Below are 25809 nucleotides of genomic sequence, written 5' to 3'. Positions count from 1 at the left end.
GGCAGGGCTCCCTCTAATTTTTTCCATCCATGGGCAGAATAAATTTTGCTCTCTGCACTAAAGCATGTGTGGATGTGCACCGCCAGTAGAAACACATGCTGCCCACAATGGCTGGCAATCTACTCACTGACAGATCAGAAGAAGAACTGTTTTTGTCCTACCTGCAGATGGCTTTGCTAGCTTGCTTTCAAGATGCTTTGCTGTCCTTGTGACAGCCACATTAAACAGCTAAAATAAGGTACAGCCACTTCTACTTAACATGAGGCACTCCCCGGTGTGTACAAAATGGAAAGCTAATACTCCTCCAGCTACTTATTCTGCCTACTATGTTGACTCTGTTCTGCGCCTCCACCCTCCATACACACTGAGGCAAACAAGATTTGTATTTCTTTCACTACAGCGAGAAAGCAGGAGAGGCATTATTACATGGTGTTTGCTTTGTTATCCCTCACTGGATATGTTACTCTATTAACTTTTAGCAAGCTGGCCCTGGCTTGACAAAAGTGGTGGTCCTTTGACATGGCTCTTCCTTTGTAAGCATAAACGCTCCCTGGCTTTGGAGCGTGTGGATGGGGAATCTAACAGCCACAGGGATGTGAGAGGATGACGTTAAGTAAGCAGTTCAAGGATGTATACTGAGGTCATAACAGTATGGCAACGTCCCAGGACTAAGGATAATTTCCACGGGAAATGGTAAGGGCAAAAAGATACGGGATGAGACTAAGGCTGTGTCTACACGTGCCCCAAACTTCGAAATGGCCATTTGCATGGCCATTTCGAAGTTTGGGGCACGTGTAGACACAGCCTAAGAGGCAGGCAATGTAGTGTCCATTCTCATCTATTCCACTGACCTGCCATGCTGCCTTGGGCAAGCCACTTCAGCCCTCTGCATCTCAGCTTCCTGTGCAACTCTTTGCCTTGTTTATTGTAAGCTTTGTGGGGCAGGGGCAGCTTCTTGCTATGTGTATGGACAGCACCTAGCACAATGGGACCTAGTTATTGGAGGCTCTGAGATCTACTCTAGTGTGATGATAAGGGCAGGGGTGCCAGGCTGATGATGGCGTGAAAAATGCACTGCCTGGGGCTGGCTGTCCCCCCACCAGTCAGTCAGAGCAGCTCTCACTGTGTGGTGGCTCCCAGATGGCAGAGCCCTGCCACTGTCCCATTTCTGACCAGCACTGGCTGTGAGCTGTGATGCCCAGTGAGCATGGTTGGTTACCTGACATCTCTGGTGCCCACCCATTGGCCCTTTACATCTGCTTTGTCTCACTGTCTTCTCCTTGCTTTGCCCTTCACCCCTCACAGCTACGCAGCTACTCCATATATCCACTCCCCCTGCCCCCGCAGCACTGTGTGGAAACCAGCCCCTGGTTGGACTGCTCAGCTCACCAACAGCCCAAGCAAGAGAGGCCTTCCTGCCCCTGCTGGCTTGGCTGGTGCCCTATGAAGGCCCAAACCCTCCGTCCCAGCCTACTGACCAAAAGGAGCCCTTCACAGGCACAGGCAAACCTCTCTGTACCCATTAGCTAAGCTCTGGAGTAGCCGGGGTAGGGGGCAGTGATTTCCAGAGATGTTCAATGTGTGTTTCTTTTTAATGAGCTCAGCCACCTTAATGTTAATTTGAACATTTATACAATTGGTTGCCATTGAAGTTGCTTGACTACAAGTAGAAGTTGAACCTCTCTAATCCAGAACTCTCTCATCTGGCAACAGCCATAATCTGACATGATTTTAGTTCACGGGACAACCATTTATCATGGGAGTGGCCAAGTTTCCCCAGGTCCCATAAAGTTTGTTTACAGCCACCCATCCTGGCTGTCAGTGTTCTGTGCTGTTATTTAGCTGTAATTTACCCCTAAATGTGTCTAAGGGCCCAGTAAGCCGTGGAAGTGTTGGTAATGTGCTAGACAATATTGACCTCCCATAGTCCAGCAAATTTTCTCATCCAGCACCAGTCAGGTCCATACAGTGCCGGATCAGCGAGATTCAACATTTAATTTTAACACATGTTCCATTTTCAGGATAGGGAAATATGGTCACCCTATAGCAAACCATATTCACAGATAGCAGTGAACCATTAGTCTAAGCCAGAGTCCTGCCTGGTTTTCAGACTGTGCTGTTTTTTGCCAATAAAGCCAAGACACAAGACATAGCCAAGCAAGTGAACCGCCCTTCCTTGTCCACTTTTCATCAGCTAAATGCTGGTTAAACAGCCTTCCCCGGCCAGCTCCTGCTAGGCATCTCAACATTCTTCTGTGGATTTCACTCAGAGTTTTGAATTGCAGATGCTGCTAACTAACCAGCCGGACCCTTTGGGCAGATAAGAAAGCTAGAACCTTTGCCTCTGAAAAGCCTTAGAGTTTTGATAAACACCACTCCAGCGACCAGCAATGAGAGGTGGGTTTTGTTTAAAAATATGAACTAAAATATGTTGGCTGTTTCTCTTGCTTTTAGCAACAGTTGGCTTTGTGGAGTGAGAGCCCGTGCTGCAGTATAAATCAAGTTGATTCCTCAGGTACATTTCCATGTTAAGGTTGAAATCCCTATTTTGGTTCACTGTCTTTCTTCGTGAACTAAATTATTTCCATAACCCCAGAAGGCTGTATTGTCAGCCCAGACTTACTGCAGTTATGTACCATAGCTGAAACATTAATATCTCGCCTAAGGAGAGTGCATTGACAGTGTATCTGGCACAGTGTAAATCCTAGGGATATTTGATCCAGATCATTAAAACCAAGTGAAGGGAACAAGGACTATATCAGGTTACTAATTCAAACATGGCAATGAATTATTCATCCTGCTGCTAATTCTACCAGCCTCTCACTTTTTATTTGTTAGTTTTTTTCAGCGAGGCCACCTGGAGAAAAATCCCTTGCTGTTACATGACCATAGGTGTGTTTGCCTCATATCACAGCTGTGTCCGAGGATGCTGCACATTCACTTCAGCTATCTGGTAGCAATGGCTGGCTTGTGGGTGGCGGACAGGCTGCATGCTAAGAAAGGTAAGACTCTGTGTGGCCATGCTCTGCACCAAACCACAGGTGTTAGCTTCCAGGGCCTCCCTCCGCTGGCCTTTGAAGTCCAGCCCAAGTAGCTCTCAGAGGATTCTCACAGCAGGCCTGTGCCTAGGTGACTTGTTGTGTGTGTGCAGGAATGACTTAGGTCAGTTTCATGGTAGTTTTGATACTTTGTCTGGTTTATCTATGTTTGATCCTGCCAGCCCTTATTCACATGAACCAGCTTTACACATGCACAGCTTCAAAGGCAGGCCCACCGACAGGGGAGGGCAAAGGAGACAATTGCATAGAGGCCTGGTGGACATAAGGGGGCCCGGGGCTGCTGCTGCCCAATCCTTTTAAATATGCTCTTATAGCAGGTTGGCAGCAGCTGCAGGGAGCCCCAGAGCTCGGATATGCAAAGGGGAGCGGGGAGGAGAGGAGAGGAGAAAGCACTCCATGCTCCTTGAAACCCCCAAGCTCAGGGCTGCCAAGCACCAGCAGCATTGCAGGGTGGGCGGGATAGAGCTCCCTGCACTTTGAGCCCTGCCAGGGTCCTCAGAGTGGCAGGGCAGAGAGCTCCCTGTCACTTTAAGCCAAGTGCTCAGATCATCCACCCCTTCCCAACCAGCTGCTCCCCTTGCCTGGCTGCTCTGGGGCTTCACTCCAGCCTGAATGGATCCCCTGGGCCTCTTCTGAGTGTGTGTGTGGGAGGGGGTGTTTGGTCCCCTGTTAACTGAGGTGGGATTTCTTGTGGCCTCTTTCCTCTCTGTCCTCTGGTCTCATCCCTCCGATAGGACGTGACCCCACCTAACCCCACACCCACTCACACCCACTGTCCTGTCTCTGAGTCACACTCTCTCTCTGACACACACACTCTGTTATGTCTCTGAGTGACACACACTCTCTCTCACACACACACACTTGTGTCAGTCACACACACACACTGTCCTGTGTCTGAGTCATATTCTCTCTTTCTCTCTCTCGTGCACACACTGTCCTGTTTGCATTAGTGTCACGCTCTCAAGTAATAACACAAGCATGTGTTGGGATGTGAGTGTGACACACAGATCCAGTACGATATGTGTTAGAATGTTCATAAGTGTGTGCACGCGTGTGTGAGAGACAGACACACACTCGTACATACGCTAACATATATATTGTCCTATCAGTGTCACACTCACCTCCCAACACATAATTGTTGTTACTACTTGGTACTGCCTACAACGCACACACATTCCCTGTAATTGTATTCTTGCAAAGTATGTTATTTTAATGTTTTAAATGGTCATGCATTTCATACTTTTAATTTCTCTTAAACTCAAATTTAATTCTTTAGTGAGTTCTAAAATGCCTTGCTTCTCCTGGGTGCGGGGGAGTGGTTATTATCCTTATGGTCATTACTGTAAAAAATATTCATTGTAACTCCTTTGGTTGATTGGTTGGTTTGTACTGTTGGCGCACATCTGCTGTTAGTGCTCGTACTTTGATGCATGTGTTGCTCATGTGAATAAAAAAAGTGAGAGGGAACATGCCAGCAGTGCATGTGTAGCAGGGCCGACGTGCCCAGCGGACTGGTCGTAGGGGCCCATTATCTGTTCTGCCGTGGAGCCCGGAATTGCTGTCAGAGGGCCAGCTCATTGGCTGCAGCACAAATGTGAGGACACACTTTCAGGTCAAGCCCTTAGGTATTGCTGTACGTTATTATTACTGTATTTACTCATTGATGTGTTTCCTTTTATTTATGTTGACTGTACAGGCAGTATGTGCTGTGTGGCAGGGCTGCTCCCAATTCCATAGCAAGCATAGGGTTAACCTCCACCCAGCTTCTTCCTCCTCTTGTGCAGGTGCTCCACAACTAGGCTCTCAGATGACTGCTGGTGAGACTGGAGGTGAATGTCAGGGTTCCCCTACTCCCAGGGCATAGGACTGATTTGAGCCGTAGGATGGGGGTTGTTTACTTTTGATGTGGTGGTTTTTGCTTATATTCACTTGATTAACCCTTGTCCCTCACTGGAAGCACCCCTGGTCCATTTCTCCTTTGTCATCCCAGCAGTTCACACAGTAGGCAGTGCTTCAGCTGGTGTCTCTATTGAAATCAACGGATTGTGCACATGAGCCAAAGACCTGCCTCTATAGAACTGAGATCGTTTTGGATTTGCTTTTCAACAATAGAAATGAAATATTTCTACCATATTAATGGCACAAGATTTCAGTGATTTACCCATGAGCACTTGGACCTTCTTTGCAGCCATGTGTCTGCCCGGGGGAAGTCAGTGGACATAGGATCAAATACTTCATCTGCTTGGTTGATTTGTGTTTTACACTTCTAGTTTGTTAAAGACTGAGGGGTGGTAACGTGGAAATCTCTACCTCAGTCTTCAATTAGTTTTCTGAAATATTTGTTTGCTTCTCTAAGTATTTATTTAAAAAAAAAAGCTCACAACAACAAAATTATCTTCTTCCAAATGGATTCAAGATCCTGTCAAGTAAATGAAGTCTAGCAGAGGAAATTCTGGCTGAAAAGCACCACCATGTTAACAATTTTTGTAGAGCTGGATTTTTGACAATTTGGCTTTGTCACTAAGTTAACTCAAGAGACCCATGATCCCTCCCTTGGAGAGGTTCAGATGCTCCTTAAGACACAGAGGCAAGACACAAATATTTGGACTGAGATCAGAATATCACCAATGTTAAGAGCCATTGTGGTCCAGCCTTTTAGTTCTGGATTTTCTCTAAAACGAAGGTACTGTGAACTTGGTCCTGGACTAAAGATGTGCATCTCTCAGGATCAGGACAAATAATCAGTGCTTGCATGTCACAAGGGGCTCCGTCAAAAAAATTATTTACTATACAGAGGCACTTGCTACTGGCAGGGGAGCTGCCAAGAGTTCATGGCCTCTGTTTGCTTTGTAGAAGAACTTGAAAGATTGGACAGTCTGGTTGGAGGTACCATGGCACCATCATCTCCCAGAGGAGCTTGGAAGCCAAAGATGCACAAAACATGAGTGACCCAAAAGCTAAGCTATCCCCTTTGATCCTCCCCAGGGTCTGATTTCAGTTCAAAGGATGGGCAAAGGTTTGGGGCTGCCCTCGCTCTCAGTAGTTACTGATTTGCACAAGACTTAATGCACCCTGAGAGCACCTAGACTTGTCTGAGAATCTATGCGTGTCCCTCAGAAGGGAGGGAGCGTCTTTCTTTGCTCCCAGATGTGGTAAACTGGGCTATATCTAGGGACTGCCTCGGGTGGTAGGCTTGGAGGTGTGCTGGGCTCAGGGTGCTGGTATTTTTGTTATCAACACAAGGGAAAATTGAATGTTTGAAATAAAATGTTGCAGGTATTCCACATGCAAATTCATTTTCCACTAACCTCCTAGAATGTTCTGGACCTTTGTAGAATTTTGTGGAACCTTCCAGACTTTCTGAGAACCATGCTTTACTTGAACTTCCTAGAACATTGTCACCCATGCCCGTGATGCTGGGGCTCGGGGTGGGGGCGGGGGCGGGGGCAGGGGCAGGGGCTTCCTGTGGGGCCAGAAATGAGAGGTTCAAGCTGTGGAGGAGAATTTCAGGCTGGAGCAGGGGGTTGGGGGTTCTGGGGTGGAGAGGATTCCAGCTGAGAGTGCACATTCTGGGGTGGGCCTCAGTATGAAGGGCATGGGAGGGTTGGGGGGGTGAGAGCAGGGCTACAGAGCCAGGATTCTGTGCAGTGCCCCCATCCCCTGAGTGACAGCTCCACAGCTCCCGTTGGCCAGGAACGGTGATGAATGGGAGCTGCAGGGGACGAACATCTACACTGCACACACGCTGTTTCAAAATAAATTCAAAACAGTGGGCATTATTTCAAATTTTGCACCTCATTGTAGGAGGAATAACCCCTATTTTGAAACAGCTATTTCAAAATACCTGCTGTTGAGACACTCAATAGACTGTTTCAAAACAAGCCATAATGACTTCCAATGACACTATTTTGAAATAGGCTCTTTGAGTGTGTCTACATGAGCCCCCTCCTTTCGGAAGGGGCATTTTAATGAGGGAGTTCGGAAGAAGCAAATGAGGTGCTGCCACGAATGTACAGTGCCTCATTAGAATAATGCTGGCTGTGGCAGTTCAGATATGCCGCTTTCGAATCACGCACCACCTGTGTAGCTGGGGGCCTTTCGAAACAGCCCCCAGGACTTCGAAAGCCTATTCTTCCCATTTGTTTTGGGAAGAAGGGGCTTTTGAAGACGGGGGGTGGGGGTCCTTTCAAAAAGCCCCTGGCTACACAGGAGGCACACAATTTGAAAGCGGCATTTTTGAATCGCCGCAGCCGCCATTATGCTAATGAGTCACTGAATATTCATAGCAGCGCCTCATTAGCATCTTCCAAACTCCCTCATTAACATGCCCCTTCCAAAAGGAGGGGGCTTGAATAGACACACCCTTTTGTGTCCAGACATGCTATTTGGAAATGCATTCTTGTGTGTAGCTGTGTTTATTGCAAAATAAGCTATTTCAGAGTAGCTGTTTCAGAATGGATTATTTCAAAATACAGTGAACTCTTTCATATCTGGCAGCCCCATAACCAGGAGGTTGACAAATACTCAAATATTCTGGATAAAAGGGAGGTATACCCAGCCATACATAGCACTAAAGCAAAACAAGATTAGATATTAAGAAACAAACAAATGTATGCAGAGTACTTTATGCATCAACAACAGCAGTATTGTATGCTGTAAACTTATACTGTATTTGCTGTGTTTATTTGTATTTACTTTCACTACACTATGCCTATGGAAAGCATAACTAGAATTTACGTAGGATTAAAATGCCAGTTATTTGAGAGTTCTGGATGATAGCATGCCAGATATGAAAAAGTTTACTGTAGTGCTGCTGTGTAGATGCAGCCTCCATGCAGACACTGCTGGGCTGGACCATAGATGCTGTTTAAGAGCTAACAGGTACAATGAGCAGCTATCACAGCTGGTTTGCAAATCACAGGCTTTGGGGATTTACCAAGCAGATAAATATTTTGCAGCTTATTCAGATTTTTTAAGACTTGTTTTGTTTTCTCTAGGTGTTAAATGTGGTGGGGTCCTCTCCGCACCTTATGGCAACTTCTCCAGCCCTAATTTCCCTGGACTCTATCCTTATGACACCGAGTGCATTTGGCTTATAGTGGCCACAGAAGGCTCCTCGGCCCTGCTGACCTTTGACCACTTTGACCTGGAATATCATGATAGCTGTGACTACGACTACCTCAAAATCTACAATGGCTTCTCCAAGGATGAGGGGAATCTCCTGGGGAAGTTCTGTGGCAGGAGCTCACCTCCACAGTTTACATCTTCCTGGCATGTCATGTCCATCCTCTTCCACTCAGATAAGCATGTGGCCAGTCGAGGCTTTTCTGCAGCTTACCGGAAAGGTCGGGAAAAGTTTTTTGTGCCATTTCCTCCGGGGGCTGATGCATGACAAGCCTGGTTGACAAGCTTCCACCTTTGCGGCATAGCAATGGATAAAAAGACTGTTCAGTGAGCACCTTTGTCCCGCAAAGTAGAGTTAAAACATTATATAGAGAGAAATAATTAGGGCTCGGATGAATACCTGGTTCAGTTCTGATACGAATCTAGTCAGTTCCAGGGCGTTTGAAGGAACTCTGCTGAAAGTCCCCCTCTGACAGAGTTGCGCTTGTCTCCTATGAGTGCCCCCAACTGAGTGTGTGTGCCTGCACTCTCTGATATGGAGGGTCTTTGACGACTTGGCCCCCACAGCTGAGTTTCACACATGCCACCTCTGTGTCAAAGTCAGCAAGCCCCAGCCGGGGTACATCCGTGGTACGTCTAACAGGGCCCATCTCAGTGCTCACTGCAACGTCCCTCCAGCTGGTCCCACCCTGGGATAGAGTGGTGCCCATCAGGGGTTCCTTCCTTGCAGCATATTCTCTTCACCCTTACTGCAGGGCTCTCTCTCAAAGTCCCAGGATAGCCTGGTTTTCAGTAAGTACTCCACTGGGAGCTGTCCATGGTATTTCAGCTCTCTCTGTCTCTGTTTCTCTCTGTTAGCCAGTCACCCGTTTGCTCTCCAGGAGCTCTCAAGAGCAACTGACTGCTCCTCTGGTCTGCAGCTCCTTCTATATGGCCATCCTGGATCCTGATAGCAGCTTCCCCTGCAGCCTCTCTAGTCTGCTTGGAAGAACTCTCTATTATCTTTTGACGGGATGGGTGTGGCAAGTCAACGAGCCTCCAGCAGGGTGCTACAGGGGTCTAGTTCACCCAATTATTCCTTCCTCCCTCAAGAAATTACAGGCCTTGCCTAGCATTAAGCTCAATGTGCAGCTGTAATCTGAGAAGTGAATTACAAAATCCTGGGGCTCCAGTATTACAGTGATTTTCAGGGCAAGTGTATTTACTTGACAACTAAAAAGATGTCTTTTTCTAACTGCCAGCCCATAGACTACTCTGGGCTCTGAGACAAGCTGATTTCTTTCCTGCAACATTACCAGGAATAAAGGTTCTGGGGGCCAAACTCTGTGTTGTTAGACAGGGACAGCTCTGTTACGAATAGCAGAAGGGGTGCACTGGTGTAACAGAAGACTTCAGCCCTGCCATGGGACCTTAGCACATCTTGTGTCTCCATTTTAACTAGTGAAAAACAGGACAGGACACTAAAAAGCACTTTCTCTACAATGCCCCCTGAAGAAAGATTCTCCCAGACCTAGTATATTAGCCAATTGTCAGTCTATGCAGGGAATGAAGTCTGGGCTGCTCTGCTCGTTTGGTGGGAAACCACTTTTCTTTATGAAACAGAGACAACCTACTGCCTTCTACCCTCCTAAGATGTTTCTTTGACTCCTTTGTTCCTCTGTCTGGGGATGAGGCGTGGGTGTTGATGTTCTCCATCACCTGTCTGGGCCCTGGGATGTCCCTCTGATGCGTTACATGTGTAACCAGTCTGTGTTTGTTTCTAGATGTCTGTGGGGGCCTGCTTGTGGGCCTTTCTGGCGTAATAACCAGCCCCGATTACCCTGAGAATTACCCCAACAATGCTGAATGCCGCTGGATCATCCGGGCAGTGCCCAACTCCGTCATCAAGCTGGCTTTTGTTGATTTTCAGATGGAAAACAATGAGGGATGCAATTTTGATTATGTGGCCATCTATGATGGGCCCACGATGGGGGACGCACATCTCAGCCACTACTGTGGGACTGTGAAACCTCCGGATATCGTCTCTTCCACTCATGAGCTCCTGGTGGTGTTCAAGTCAGACTTTAACATAGGAGGTAGAGGCTTCAAGGCCAATTTTTTCTCAGGTATGGAGGGAACTGCTTGGCCATAGTAAACTACCAGATGTATGGGAAGCCTTCTGGGCCCTCTCCTTCAATTCCACTGTCCGAGGGTGTTGATCTCAGAAAGGTTGGTGGAGGATAAATTCGTTGCTCCTCCACCAATGGCAAGTCTTTTTTGCATGTGGGCAAGCAAGCAAAATGGTTGGGTGTCATGCTTGTGAATTTTAAGCTTTAATATATGAGGGACTCCCAGAGGGGGAGAGAGCGCTCTTCTAGCATCCATGTCACATCCATTCACATAAAAAGCACAGGCCACATGGTTCACTGGGCAGGGTGATTGAACTGGGAATTTGAGAGACAAGAGTTTCATCTCCTCCTCCTCCGATCTTGAGCAAATCATTTCTATCTAGGTCTTTCAGCAGCCCCCATTACTGTAGCATCAGAGCCTTCAAAACATTTATGGAGCATCCTTGTGGAGAAATGGTATCAACCTCATTTCATACATGGGGAACTGAGAGACAAAGCAACCAGGAGATTTACCGAGAGGTTCACAGGAACCCTGTGCTTAAGTTAGGGCGTGAACCTACAATGCCTGTGTCTTAGGCCAGCACCTTACCCACAAGTCCACCCACCCTCTGCAAAGGCCACAGCCTGCATCCTTGAACTCAATGGCAAAGCTCCCCTTTAACTCAGTGGGGTAGCACATCCAGGAACCAGGGCCTGCAGCAGCAGATCCAGTCTCCAAGCAACCTAACAAGTATAGCTGGGCTGTAGCAGGCTGACAAATGGGCTACACTGCCTGACTAGTGGGAAGAAATAGCAGCAAGAGTCATTCAGACTCTGTTCACAGCCTTTTCCCATTGGTTTGGTTTCCCATTGGTTTGGCTGTTCAAAGACTTTTCCCTCTGATACCACCTGTGCCTGTTTAGTGCCAGCCTTGCTTCACTCCAGGTAACCCAGGCCTGATCCTGACCCCTGCTCTGACTGTAGGAATGACCCACCCACCTCAGTGCTGGGCACGGGACATGCTGAGCTTTTAGCTTCTCTGTTTCCCTGGCTGGAGGTGGAGGTGAAGGATCCTTTCCCCTTCTTCGCACACTGAAGTCCTTAGTGGAAAAGCCACACGTGCTGTTGTTGACGCTGTTCTTTAAATCCTTGCAGTATGTGGAGTCTGGCTGCAAGCGTGCAGCTGGCGATTCACCTAACTGAGTCAGCGGCAGATCTACACAATGCATGGCTGTGAACGCTTTATGTAGAAAAGATCATTGTTGCAATGTATTGTAGCAATAAGTGACAGGAACCCTTAGCTGCTAACAGCTGCTCCTCTGCATCCAGGGGTTTCTGTTCAGTTGTTAATGCATTTTCTTTTTCTAACCAGGTGAATGCCAGGAAGTATACACAGCTATCAAAGGGAATTTCTCCAGTCCTCAGTATCCTAACTTTTACCCTAACAACATCAAATGTCATTGGATGATCCAGCTTCCCCCAGGGTACCGAATCAAAGTCTTCTTCCTGGACTTGGCTCTGGAGGGGCGGAACAGCCTAACAGATGGCTGTGATTATGACCATCTGGCAGCATTTGATGGAGGTGCTGAGAATGCTTCTCTCCTGGGGAAGTGGTGTGGGAGAGAGATGGTGTCTCCCATAACATCCAGTGGAAACAAACTGCTGTTGGTCCTCCACACAGACAGGAATGTGGCCAACCGGGGGTTTTCAGTAGCATATATTGGAGGTAAGGCAATGATGCAATACATTGATCTGGTTGTCACGCACTCTTAGCTGGAGATGAGTAGGATAAGGATATGGAGAATTATGCATATGGAGACAGTCAGTAAGCATCTGACAATCTGAGTTCCAAAAGTATGTGCACAAAAATGTGAGCAAATTTGTGCACCAAACTTTTGCACAAATCATCATCATCAAAAACCATGGGCTCAGCACCTGTTGGTGTCCTATGCCTCCCTCACTATTTTCTTCCATCTTTCCTTGTCCAGTGCAGAGTGGCTTAGTTTCTGTAGACGAGCTCCACGCCAGCCTGCTATATCATCTACCCATTCTCTGTGGGGTCTGCCTCTCCTATTTGAACCATCCATTATGCTAAATACCAGGGTCTTGACTTTCCACTCATTGTTCATTCTGCAGATACGCCAAATAGCTGTAACTTCCATTGTATAACCTTCTGCAGTAGGTTCTCTTTCAGCTGCTTCTCCCTATATAACTCCTCATTGGTGACATTCTGCATCCATCCTATTCTCAGGATCTTTCTATAACAACTCCTCTTGAACACAAATATCCTTCTCTTTGAATCTTTCATTATTACCCATGTCTCATATCTGTACATCATGCTAATGAATGAACATTTTCAAGACACTCAGGTTCCTTCCCAAGATAGTCAGTTTCCTTTTCCAGATCTTATCCATCACCTTCAAACTCTCTCTTGCTTTTGCTATTCTAGTCACGGTTTCCTTTTTACAATCTAGCTCATATGTTATGTTGCTCCCCAGTGTGCATGCATGCAGTTACTATAATGGCACATGCAAATCAGGCAACTGTGCAAAAGTTAGCCGTGAGAGTTAGGCTAGCCAGTGGCTCTTTGCCCACATTGATTACCCAGCTGTACCTCTACAAACACAGTAATGGCACACTTCCGTTTTAGTTTAAGTTTAACACTACCCAACCACCTAGCCAAAACAGTAGGCCATGCTTCTTCCTGGTGACCCAGTATCTGGGGGTGATACCAAGTTGGGATTGGGCAGATAGGGTGCCTACGAGACTGACCAAGCCGTGACAGGTGAACTATACAGGCTCCTTCCTGTGTTCCCAAATATGGTCTTGCTAAGATATTCAAGCAAGAGCTTATGCAAGTAAGTAGATACTTAACATTTGGGTATCCACCAGTAAACTGCTGGCCTTCTCTCATAACTACCCTGTCATGATTCTTTACAAGTCTGTCTCAACAGGCAAGCCTTAGAACGTGGCCAGAGTTGGCTCCAGTCACCTATGAAAAGGAGCAAGGTCTGCAGGCTTGAAGGAGAGGAGAGAAAAGAGAAATGTGAGCTGAAACTGTGTTAGGCTGGGCATTTCCAGTAAAGAGAGACATGCTTTAATGTCACAGTACAAGGCACTGGTAGGACCTGATTTGGAATATTTTTTTCAGAGGGGTAGCCATGTTAGACTGTTTCAGAAAAAACAACACTAACAAGGGATCTTGTGGCACCATACAAACTAGCAAATTCATTTGGGCATCAGTTTTCATGGGCTGGAACCCACCTCCTCAGATGCAGCCCGTGAACGCTTATGCCCAAATAAATCTGTTCACCTTTAAGGTGGCACAGGCCTGCTCACTGTTTATAGTAATGTACACACTCCTGGTTGCCCCTGCTCTAGAGAGATGGATTCAAACTGGAACAAGTGCAGAGATTTTCTACTAAGACGTGGTGGGGAGGAGAAGAGGCTGGAGGAGTTTGGCTTGTTTAATCTGGCAACAAAAAGTCCAAGGGGGTGGGAGGGTGGCTTGTGCTGTCTAAATGCACTTGGCAGGTCAATACCAGGGAAGCTGAAGAGCTGTTTAAGCTAAAGGACAGTGTTGGCCCAAGAACAAGAGAGTATAAACTAGCCAAGCTTGAAATGAGACTATTTCTATCCATCAGAGTGGTGAGGTTCTGGAGCAGCCTCCCAACAGAAGTTGTGGGGCAAACAGTTTCAGTAAAGGGCTGGGCAGAGTTAGGAGTGCAATTGTGTGACGGGGTTACTTGGGATGGGGGAGCACTGGGGCTCGCTTTTGGTCTATATTTACAGCGCTAAAGGCTTATGCTTCAGGGTTTCAGCTGGCTACCAGCAGGGGTTGCATGGGATGGTGGGGAGAAAAGGGGGCAGTTACCCTGAGCCTTTGAAATGCCACTAGTGCTGTTCTGCCACTCCATGCAGCTGTGGGGTGCCCAGAGCTGCAATCCCAGCAGCACTAGGGGTGACTGCCCTTGGCCCCGCCCCTTCTGCCCTCAGCCCCCCACCCCTTCTGCTCTTGTCCCTGCCCCTTCATGCAGCACCCCTCCCCCTACTTTGCTGCAGGTCCCATGGTGGCTGCTGGCCCTGCTGCAGAAAGAAATCTTGCACGTGCCCCCTGTGTTGTGTTCTGGGAGGCTTTGCGGCAGTGATTTGGTTTTGTATTCAAATGACACGTGAGCTGGCCACGGGGGGAGATGGGATGCTGGGCGGTGTGGGCCTGAGCTCTGAGGTGGCTCTGAGCAGTGTCTCTCTGTCTCAGGTGCTGGGCCAGCGGGTGCTTGCTCTCCTGCTCGGGATCGAACTGATCACCACAGGTGCAGTCAGGAAGGAATTCCCATCCCCCCACCATCAGATTGGCAGTGACCTTGGGGGGGGGTTTGCCTTTCCTGCTGCATGCGCATATGCGTGTGTGTGTGAGTGTAAGTGTGACTCACCAAGATTATCTGGGTATATCTCACTTAATCATTTCTCTGCTGCTGTAGGGGCCTGGGGCACTGGGGCCCCACAGACCCCTCCTATTCTCTGCCTATGGCCCATTATGCAGTCTCCTGTGGGATGTGGTATTTTGGTCTATTTTGATGATTAGTTTCCTTTGCGGGTGCTGGATGCATCCATGGCCTGTGATGTACAGAGGCCAAACCTGATGATCTGGTCCTTTCTTCTGGCCCTAAGCTCCCCTGGGGGGCAGATGTGAGTATCTTCCTTCTGTGGGGAGCCTTGCGCCTGCCTCTGAAGCAGCTAGTGCTGGGCAGTGTTGCAAACAGGTAATGGGTCTAGATGAGTCACCAGTGTGGTCCCATCTGTCAGTCCTGACATTCCATAGACTATGTTCTCCTCTGGCCGGGAAAGTTCTTGTCTCAAGCTGCCAGCATACCCAAGGGGAAGTTTTCTGGCCTGTGTTGTACAGGAGGGCAGAGATGGTCATATGGCTTTAAAGTCTGTGTACCTGAAATGTCCTGACAGGGACCTATTTAAACTCTGCTGTTCTTTGATGATTATTTATATCCCATGTCTCCCACATCTGGAGACTTATCTCCTGCCCTCAAGACAGGAGGGAGGATTGGCAGGAATTGGTGGAGCCTCTTACACCTGACTTACCATGGCTGAAAGTCATGCAAGCAGTGAGCACAAATCAGGGTGGGTCCTTATCAGACTGGCAAGAGGCCTCCTCGAACCTCAGCTAGAGACGTTCTCTTGCGAGCAATAGTCCCTTAGAAATAAAAGTGTCCTGTGGACTCCATTTTCACTGAAAGCTTCCTAAGCATTTTATCTGCAAAGTCACGTTAGTGCCCTGGGGCCTGTGAAATCCCAGCAAGGGCTGTCTCTGTGGAAAGCACCCAACCAGGCTGTGCGGCCAGTCCATGGCTTTGACAGCCACCCTCTGTCAGCATGGAGATTCCAAGACAGAGAGGTAGCTGGGGAAGGAGCTGCCCAGACTCTGCCTTGCTGTCTAATGTTCCTCAGACTGTTGTCGACCTTTGTGCCTCCCCAAAAGCTGGCAAATTGATGGTATTCACTGTATTTCAAGATAATTGTGTTGGAGCTGACCTGTTGCATCAGGGATGATTCATGACCTATTTCTGCTCAAGAAGATCCTTTCTGGGCCTTCAGAAGGCTTTCAGCTAAGGCATAGTTTGTGTGTGTTTGCAGATGGGACTGGCGTAGCCGCTGCTGCGTCTTGTTTTCCTCCACTTCCAGTGACAGTGCAGTGTAATCTCTTGGGCTGAGTGACAGAAAGAGAAGGGAGATGACAGCTGCCTGCCCCTCCCTAGCGTTGCTGTGGTTAAAGTGGAATCAGTGTTGTGATTACAAACCTCATGTACTTAAGGTGTTATAACTCCATCACCAAAGTTCAGACGGGGCATACAAAATTCTAAAATCCTGTCCAAACATCGGAATGTCTTCCGCGCAGAGGGACACAGTCACCCCCAAGTACGCCGGTGGGGTGCTCTGGGGACAGGAGTCTTCTGGGTTCTGCAGTATAAAAGATACTAGCTAGTTGTTTTCAGCTGATGGGACTCTATAGAGTTAGGCTGACCCAAGGAGCAGGTGTTAAGCTAACTTTCAGAGCAACCACACTAAAATTTCACTCCTGCAGACGTAACTGCCCACTATACTGAAGGACTGTACTCACTGCTGTTTGTGTCTCTGTAATTAAGGGTATATCTTCGCTACCTAGAAGATCAGTCTGGACAGGGTTGATCTTCCAGAGTTCAGTTTCACCTACTTAGTGGGGACATGTCAAATCGAATTATGAGGAGTTGACAGTCGACCCCTCTACACCTCAATCTCGTGAGGTGTAAGGGAGGTTAACAGGAGAGTTTGTCTCATCAATTGCCATCAGTGAAGATGGCCAGGTAAGTCAATTGCAGACAAGTAGATTCCACCTATGCAACTGCCATAGCTGGAATTGTGTATCTACGATCAAATTTAAGGTCTAGTGTAGAACTGGCCTTACATTGCTAGGGGTATAAGTAAACCACCCCCAAGCAAGGCAACTGACATGACCCAAGTGCCGGTGTGGACAGCTACGCTGGCAGGAGAACATCTCGCTCTGACATAGCTCCCACCTCTCGTGGCCATGGTTTTATTATGCCACCAGGAGAGCTCTCTCTCCATCAACTTAGAGCAGGAGGCAGCAACCTTTCCAAGGTGGAGTGCTGAAATTTGACCTTTTGACCTCTATGTATGGTCCAGGTGCCAGAGATATTTTTAAAGTCACTAATATTCTACTAAGAACAGCTTCGTTAATAAATAGATAACGATGCAGAGCTTTCCTGTTTAGGTGGTGGCTGGTAGCATTAGCTGGTCTTTTGTTATTCCACAGGCTTTGAGCAAGCTCCTGGCTGCTTGGAGGAGGAGGGGCAGGGCTGAGCTCCCGCCTCGCATGCCAATGAAAATTGGCTCGCGTGCCACTCTTGGCACCCATGCTGGAGGGGTGCTGACCCCTGGCTTAGAGCAGCTGCACTAGCGCACTGCAGCTGCACCTGGGGAGTGTTTGTAGCATAGCCCAGCCCTCGCTGACTAACTCTCCCTCCAGGAGATGCGTAGCATCAGTGTCGAGGTAGTTAGGTCAGTGCAGTGCCAGAGTACACTTTGCATTGCTTAAATGACACTTACTGGCTGCCAGAAGCCATCCCACAATGCCCCACGCTGGCAGTACTATCGATTTACATCCTCCTGGTGAGGACGTGCACCGCCAGCCAGCAAAGCAAAGTGCAGATGCGCAGAAACGATGTAATAGCTGGCGGGGGCGGGGGGCTGTATGCCGACGTCGGTTGGGTGGCTTTAATCTTAGTGCATCCAGGCCCTGATTCTGCCTCCCTCTCCTAATCGCTGTGTGTGATTTGTCGTAGCTTTGAGACACTTCACGAGGAGCAGGGCTGCATTGTGCTAGGCAGCCGGGCCAACAGCCACTGTGGGAAGGGTGTCCAGCTCTGGGCCCCCAGAAGGGGCGGGGCCAAGTGATGAAGGGGTGTGGCCACTGTCTGAAGGAGCAGGGCCACAGGCAGTCAGCCCTTAGCACCACCCATACCGCGGCTATGGGTCTCCCTCCCTTCCAGCTACACGGAGTGGCAGAGCAGCACTGCTCTGTTACCTCAAAGGGGCCCAGAGCTCCACCAAAGGAGCAGCAGCCAGAGTGCCGAACCCCTTTGAAACACTGGGCCCCAGGGCAACAGCCCCTGACAGCAGGCCTGGTGCAAGGCACTGTATCAACACACAGTGAGTGGCAGAGTGTAACCTCTTCAGGGCAGAGTCTAAGAAGACAAGACAGACACAAGTGTGTGGGAGGGATGGAGGAAATCAAGGTGCAGATGTCAAGTGCCTCCCCCAGTGTGATACAGCAGCAGAGCAGGGAGCCAAATCTCCTGAATCCCACAGGCCCATGTTGCCTAAATCCACATGATTGTTAAATTAGGAAGGAAAAGGACATGAAACCACTGTCTTCTCAGCAAGTTAGCTATGCAGGCTACTGTCCTGCAGCCACCTGTGATCTGTGCACTGCACACCTTGGCTCGCAGTGAACAGTCTGCGTGGTACCAACCTGCCACAAACAACCACTGCAAAGGAGGATGACTATCTTCCTGATTGGAACCTTGGTTTGCTTCCCACTGCACAGAGCGAGCCTCCTGCTGGAAGTTTCCTTTGGACTGACTCATTCCCTGCAGCAGATATTCAAATAGGAAAGTCTTCTGCTCTGGCTGCAGAGAGGAAGGGTGGCCAGGTAGTTAACGTATGTTGGAAAGCGAGGAGTTCAATTCCTAGTTCTTCTGTAGGTGTCCTGTGTGATCTGGAGCAGTTCACTTAATCTTAAGGCATGGCCCTTATTTATAACGATGCCATGGGGCAGGAACTGTCTCTGACCCTGTGTGTGCACAGCAGTTAGCACAGGTGGGACCCAATCTGATTTGGGATCTCTTGGAACTAATGGACTATAAACAACAAACATCTGGAAGGCTGCACGAGCCAGGTTAGAACCCAGGGTGGCTGGTACCCACCAATGGCTGTTCGTCAGTGAGAGGGCCAGAGTAGGAGAATGTAAGAGATGGGCCCCAGGTAAAGTCCAGATGCTGTCGTGTGTTGAGTGTGGTGATGGCAAAGCACATAAAATTACACACACGCAGAGGGCTGCATCAGGCTCTTGTAATTAGTGTAGCTCTTTTTCTGTCTAGCTGGGCCCATGAAAGGATGTGAGTTAGAATGGCCGTATGATTTATGGTCATTTTAAAGGAAGCCTTTTGCTTGAGAGCCAGAATCTGTTTTCTCCTCCTCTTGATTTAATGCTCTCTAGTTATTTGGTAAATCTTCTAATGATTCTGTAATGTAGCAAGTGTAGTAAAGTGGCAGAGTTTTTCCCCTATTTGATTTTTAACGCCTCTTGTCAGTTTCATAAGACTCTGATTCAAACAGCATTAGGTAGAATAGTTCAATAACTCTTGGTGTTTGGGCCAAGCCTTGGTGGGAGGCACTTTTAAATAGTATGGGGGTTTTGTTCTTATTTCCCCTTCCACATGATTTATATACTTGTCTTCTACATGTACAAAGGCCAGCTGCAGTGCAATGCTTTCTGTTGAACTATTAGGGGCCTGATTCGCCACTGCCCTGCTCCCCCAGTAGGCAGTTACACTAGTGCAGGGTGAATAGTAACAGAGGGAAAGCTGTGCTAGTCTATACACTATCAAAACAAACTGCTTTTTTGTTTTGATAGTGCAGAATGAGAGAGAAATGGCCGTATTCTGATAGGTAGGGTGACCAGCCGTCCCATATTTGGCACACCAAAAAAGCATCCCTACTTATTTTTTAAAAGGGACTAATTGTCCCATATTTGGGCCCTCCCCCTGCTGACCTTTTCCGCCAGCAGCTGTGCAGGTGCAGCTGCTGGCCTGAGACCACATAGGTCACTTCTCCGAGCCTCAGGGAAGTAGGGAGAGTGTGGGGGGCCGGCATGTCCCTGCCACTTCCCCAGGGTTCCCAGGAAGCACCAGGGGCTGCCGCTTCCCCAGGGCTCGGGGAGGGCAAGTGGCTGCCGCGTCCTTCCTGGCTCCCCGGGGCTTGGTGGAGTTGGGACGATCTGCCCCTCCCCCACATATCTCCCTGTCCCATATTTGGGACAGGGAGATATGGTCGCCCTACTGATAGTTAGCTGTCTGTACCCACCATGCACTGGGATCAATGGCTGCACAAGGTGCCAGGGCCCCTATCACTTTACATCTGTGCAGTTCACAGTCGTCCTTGGTTTGCCTTCTCCACACGCCTGCAAGGTGTGCATTGTTACCCTGTTGTCTGGAGCAGGGCAGACAGGCACTGCTGTACGCAAGGCCATTCCAATACTGGAATGCAGAACAGCTGAGCTCCCAGTCCTGTGCTTCACACCGTCCAGCCACGTGGTGTTTCCTGCCCATGCCTGAATCACAGAGTGAATCCCTTCCTGAAAAGCTGATGACTTGCAGGGGCTGGGTGTAACATTTCCCATAGCTGTGAGATAGACCCACAAGGTCTGTAACAAGGACTGTAAAAATCCCATGTTTTGAGAACAAACCTCTCACACTAGAGGCACAGGCTGTCTACACCAGTGGTTTTCAACCGATGTGCCATGGAACACTGGTGTGCCGTGAGAATTCTCCAAGTGTGCCATGAAATTTCATCCACCTCCCTTCGCTGTGGCTCTTTGCAGAGCCACCGAGAGGGGAAATGCTGACCCTGCAGGGCCCTATTCACACAGGCAGGCAGCTGAAATGAATGAGCTGGTGGAAAGCCCACCCCACTTCCTGATATAGCAAGGGGAAAGGAGGAGGGGAGCCTGTTGGAGCAGGGACATGGGTTAAATGCCACGTCCTGCCTCCAACGGGCTGGTGGGGAGGGGAGCTGCTTTCAGTGGTTACTTGTTTACTCAGCATCCATAGATGGCATTGATCAGATTTTGAAAATGCATCTATGCTTGCTAAGACGGTGTATTCTGTGGTGGATTTGAAACATGAGTGTATCTGATCCTTGTTTAGCTTGTTGTATGCGCTGCTATGTTGCAAATCTCTCCAGTAAGACTGGAACCATAATAAATGTAAGTAAATGTGACATTTGAGGGATCGATTTAACCCTACACTACAGCAGTTATGGCCTTGTAGCTGCATGGCTGTAATGTGGACACTTCTGCCGATGAGAGGGGCTTTTCAATCTACGCAGCGAACCTGTCTCTGCAAAAGGTGGTAGCTAGATTGATAGGAAAATTCTCCTGGCAATATATCTAGGTCTACCGCAGGGGTTAAGTGGGTCTAACCATGTCGCACAGGCTCTGACATTTTGCACAGACCTGTGCGGTGTAGGTAGGTGGCCCTGTGTTTTAACCAGAGTATTGCTCAGAGAGCTAGGAGGAAGTGTTACAGACCACAGTGATACCAGTCAGTGTTACAGACACACCTGAGCAGAGGGTTCCCTCCCCAGGGCAGAAAACTAAGTGTTCAGCTGGTGACAAGAAGACAATCCTATGCTGCACTAGGACTGGGGCAGGGGTTGCGTGTCATTAGAGGGCACATTAGACATTACCATGGCCCCACATAGGGGTAGCACTGAACTGTGTGGCCCCATGGGGTGTGCAGGAAGGCAGAATGTGGCAGAAGGCTGTGCGTGTGCTCTCAGAGCCTTCAGCTGACTGGTTTGACATCCTGTCCACCCCACTGCTCACCCAGGGAGGGGGCTGGCAGGACCAGGTCCAGGATATTAACCATGTTGTGTGCAAACACAATCCACCTGGAAATCCCAGTGTGCCAACAGTGGGTTACAAGCTGCTCTGAAACACTTGGCCTCAGCAGGGTCTTGCACAACTGGGGTCCAGGATGTCCAAGCCTTTCTGGATGGTCCAAGTGCTCTGATTCACTCTTTGTAGCAAAGGAATCCAATACACACACCCAGTTGTGTTATTAATGGATGCCATGTGGAATTTTGCTAACCCCAAGTGTTCAAAAATCATGAGTCCAACCCCCAGAAATCCTGATATCAGATTTGAAATTCACGAGGCTTTCAAATGATAAACATGGAGTTCTTTTTCTTTGTCTTCTCCTTTCTGATCCTTTAGGCTACCTTCAGGTCATGCATTTCCATGCTTTTCTCCACTCCTACGAGGGCTAAGATCTTTACTGTATTTTTTGTCAAGTACAAGCTGAGAGACTCCTGTAATCAACCGATTCCAGCAGCTGGAGCTAAAAGAAAAATGCCAAATATCACAACTGACAATAAAAATCACAAGCTTTGTCACCATTGGTTGCTTACTGGCAGATGCCAACAGCAGTTTTCTTTGTATAACCTGGGGAAAGTAGTGACAGTGCTACCTCCAGCTATGGGAACAGCCTTGTGGTAAACACTGCCCAGTACTGATGAAAATCCCCACTCAGTGCAGTCTGGTGAGTTTTAGACAAGTTTCTTTCTTCCCACCAACAGTTGTTCCCGTGAACGTCAGCTGCACACGAACAGACTTCCAGATCCAGATTCCTGTGCAGTCCCTTGCTCAGCTGGAGAGAAATAAGATATATTTAGGGACACCATCCTGTCCTGCCCAAGTGGTTGGTCTGAACTTTAAAATACACACAAGGTTCGACACATGTGGGACTGAGTCCCAGGTAAGTAATCAGTATAGTAGGGTGTGAACCCTATTTACCTGAAACAAGTACTTGAAGATGATGAAAAGCTGCATCCAATGATGCACACATGGTAGGAGACAGTCTGTCCCCTGCAGATCTTACAATCCCAATCAACAAGCCGAAGGGTACAGCTATTCTGCAGGGGGTGGGGAACTTGGGGGGAGCAAGTTACAGAGCCTGGGTCAGCTGAGTTAGGTTCACAGGGCCCAGGTTATGGTGCTAAGGACAGCTGTGTGGAACCTGGACTTGGGCTGGAGTGACTTGCAGGATCTCAGAGCCCCCGCACCCTGAACATCTACACTGCAGTTTTATACCCCGGGAGCCTGAGGCTGGGAGAACAGATATATCAGCCCAATCTGTATGATAGGGATAATCAAGCACAGAGAGAGAAAGTGATTTTCTTGAGGGCAGGCTTTTATACAGTTAAATTGGGATGTGTTCTGTTGGGTCCCTGTAACCCACCCACTATGTGGACCATGCACCCAGCCTTTAGTTATTCAGATCAGACTATGCACATGTCTTTGGCAGCTTTGAATGTGAATGTCCTCGGACATGGCATGAGCAAGCCCCACTGTTGCTGCATCCAAAGAACTCCATGCACCGGACAAATCTCTGATCTCACAACTTTATGCCCAGGGTTCACTATCTCCAGTACATCAAAGGGGAACTGCTTCTCAGACAGGCCCCCCCTCTTTAGACATGGTCACAGATTCTGGGTGCCTGACCTTTTGGATATCCACCATGAGGCTCCCTAGGTCTTCTTTTAAGAGATGTTGAGGTCCTGTGGCTCCTGTTGACTTTAGCTGGCATTTGGGATGCTCAGGACTGATCTTTCCTCTAATTTTTTCTGTCCACGTGGGTAATAAATGCTGTTATGTGCACCGAGGCAGATGCAGATGTTCACCACCAGTAGAAAGATGCTGCCAGCCATGGGAGGCTGTGGGTGCTCTGCCAATCAACTGGGTGGCACCCGAATCGATCCTGGGTGGCCACCCAAGTGCTCAACTTACAGGGAACACTCCTCAGGACCTAGGTGCTGGACAGACAAAAACGGAGGAACACAAAAATCACTGGTGATGTTTGGAAACATGTGGCACAAGTGGCTTGCCCAGGCCCACACAGCAAACCAGTGGCAGAGTCAGGAACAGAACCTGGAAGTCCCACCTTCCAGCCTGTTACTGTGAGCATAGGCCTGTCATTCTAGAGTTGCTTAGCAATTAAGAATGTCCGTGCTGGGTCACACCACTGACTGAACAGAACTGGTAACCGTGTGTGATGTGAAAAAATGCTTCCTTGGTTTTGTTTCAAACCAGCTGCCCATTAATTTCATGCACAGCTCTCTTTACAGCCCCTGTGAAAACAAGGATCCCTATTTCTAGGGAATTTGATCAGCTTGGTTTCTGCCCCTTGGCCTAGCCTTGTACTCTGGCTTATTAGTATTAATGCACATTTTAGCACTTGTTTTCAAGCTGCTGGCAGTGAAATGCCACGAACACCCTGTAACGATCCTTTCTTTTAGGACCCTCGCTCTGGCCATGCCCTGACACTTGTTACTCTGTGGGTTTAGTTTTCATTCATTTGTAGAGCTGACGTACAAACCATTACCCTTTCTCAACTTTGTCTTGTAGAAAAGAAACCACACATCCGTGATTGTCAGTACCCTGTATATCGACTTCTCAGCTGGGACCCAGGAGGACATCCATGAGTATGAAGTGCAGTGCGAGCCGAAGAGGAAAGAAGCCTCAGTAAACCTCCTCTCAAGTGCTGACCCCTACCGGCTAAACCAGCACGCGGAGCACCTGGTGGAGTCCCACGGGCAGGCTGCAGAAGCAGTGGAGGCCTATGAACACAAACGCCAGGACACCAGTGACATTGTCTTCATTAGCATCTGTATTCTTGCCGGTGTCCTGATGGTGATCGCTGTGGTTGGACTCGTGTTGCTATAGGATCCTGCCTTCCGCCCAGCTCCTTCTTGCCTCTCTCCCCATCGCAGGCGCTCACCCCCACCCAGCATCTTTCCATCCCAGAACCCGGGGCTCAGCGTTTCAGTGGGGCTGCTAGAAGAGAAACTCAGCTTCCATATCCTGAAACAGAGCTTGGTTTCATCCGCCATCTTCTTTCTGTGCACTGGAGAAATCAGTGCAATAGGCAAACACCTCCTCTTCTGAGCTACCTATACTTCTTCTTTTCTTTCAGTTTGTCAGTTGGGGTTAGAAATCTGATTCTTTGGTTTCAGAAGTCTTCCTACAAGTGTTTCCGTTTGCTTCCTCAGTGGTGGTGCTGCAGCAAGGGGATCGGTATTGTTTGCCTCCAGCTAGAAATATCACTGTTGTAGCTCAGTTGTGAAGTACACTATAATGGTTGGCTATAGAACCCACACTTATCTATCAGTCACACACACACAAGTCGGGCAAGGTAATCTTTTACTGACAAGCTTTCGAACAACCCAGTGCTCTTCTTCAGGTGTACACACACACACGTCATACCCCTATGATCAGAGCAGCTGCTCTCCCTCCCAGCCATATCTCCCAGGCCTTTTCTGACAGTCCCACCCTTTGAGCAGCTTCATTCACATAACAAACAAAAGAGAGAGGTTTTTCTTCTTTTCCCCAAATGTGGCCTTTTCCTCAGCAAGCTCCAGACTTTGGCCCTGTGCCGGTGACAGGTTTGCCAAAGCTAGAGTGCTGTACTGCAACAGTGCATTGGTGCCAGCTACAAATGCTCAGTATTTTTTGCAAGCAGCTCCTCTCTCAGACCTGACAAGCTCACTACACCTAACACACCTCATGCACGGTCTCTGTCTGTGAAGGGTAGCATGTGAGGTGTCTAGTGAAAGCTCGTCTGCTACTGGTAATCGAGGTGGGGTTGTGTATGGCAATATTTAAGGAACACTGTATCTCTATTGAAAACTGTGCCTCACTGTCCTGGAGTAAAGGTGTCACCCTTCCCAGATCAGCTAGGGATGTAATCCAAGGTTCAAATGTCTGCCTTTGCCCCATCCCAGAAAAGTCAATGGAAAGCCACCAAAGACCATACCAAATGACCAAAGACCCTCATGGGCAAAAGGGAGCACAGTAACCAACAGTGGATAGTGCTGTCTGTGAATTGAAACTAAACTCTGATTCAGTCTATCGCAGTTAGAGATAGACATTCTACATCCATTCACTGAGGTGACAGCTTCTCCCTCCAAGTGCTGGGGTGGGATGTGTACACAGAACAGTGGTGAGCAGTCCTGGTGCATGGCTCTGAGCAGGAGCCGCATTCCATTGCTCAAAGAACTGCATGAAACTCGAGCACCCGCTTGTCCCCACAGAATTCTCTTGAGTACCCCTAAGGATACACCAGCCATGGGTTGAGAAACATTGTAATAGAAGAACATTGATTTCTGGTACATTGCAAGACGCTCCC

At 48.5% G+C, this 25809-nt stretch overlaps 1 protein-coding gene across 1 annotated transcript; it reads left to right on the top strand.

The window, feature by feature from the left end:
* Positions 1-2926: 2926 nt before the first annotated feature.
* CDCP2 (CUB domain containing protein 2) lies at positions 2927-24347 on the top strand. The gene is made up of 6 exons (XM_075003400.1): positions 2927-3002; positions 8057-8404; positions 9947-10288; positions 11643-11996; positions 22202-22380; positions 24030-24347. Exons 1-6 carry the CDS (start codon positions 2927-2929, stop codon positions 24345-24347), a joined length of 1617 nt encoding a protein of 538 aa, XP_074859501.1.
* Positions 24348-25809: the final 1462 nt, after the last annotated feature.

This window comes from Carettochelys insculpta, chromosome 9 (assembly GCF_033958435.1).
Source record: "Carettochelys insculpta isolate YL-2023 chromosome 9, ASM3395843v1, whole genome shotgun sequence".
Taxonomy (NCBI): Eukaryota; Metazoa; Chordata; order Testudines; family Carettochelyidae; genus Carettochelys; species Carettochelys insculpta.
Note: the sequence above shows the minus strand (reverse complement) of the source record. Positions and strands in the feature narration are given on the sequence as shown.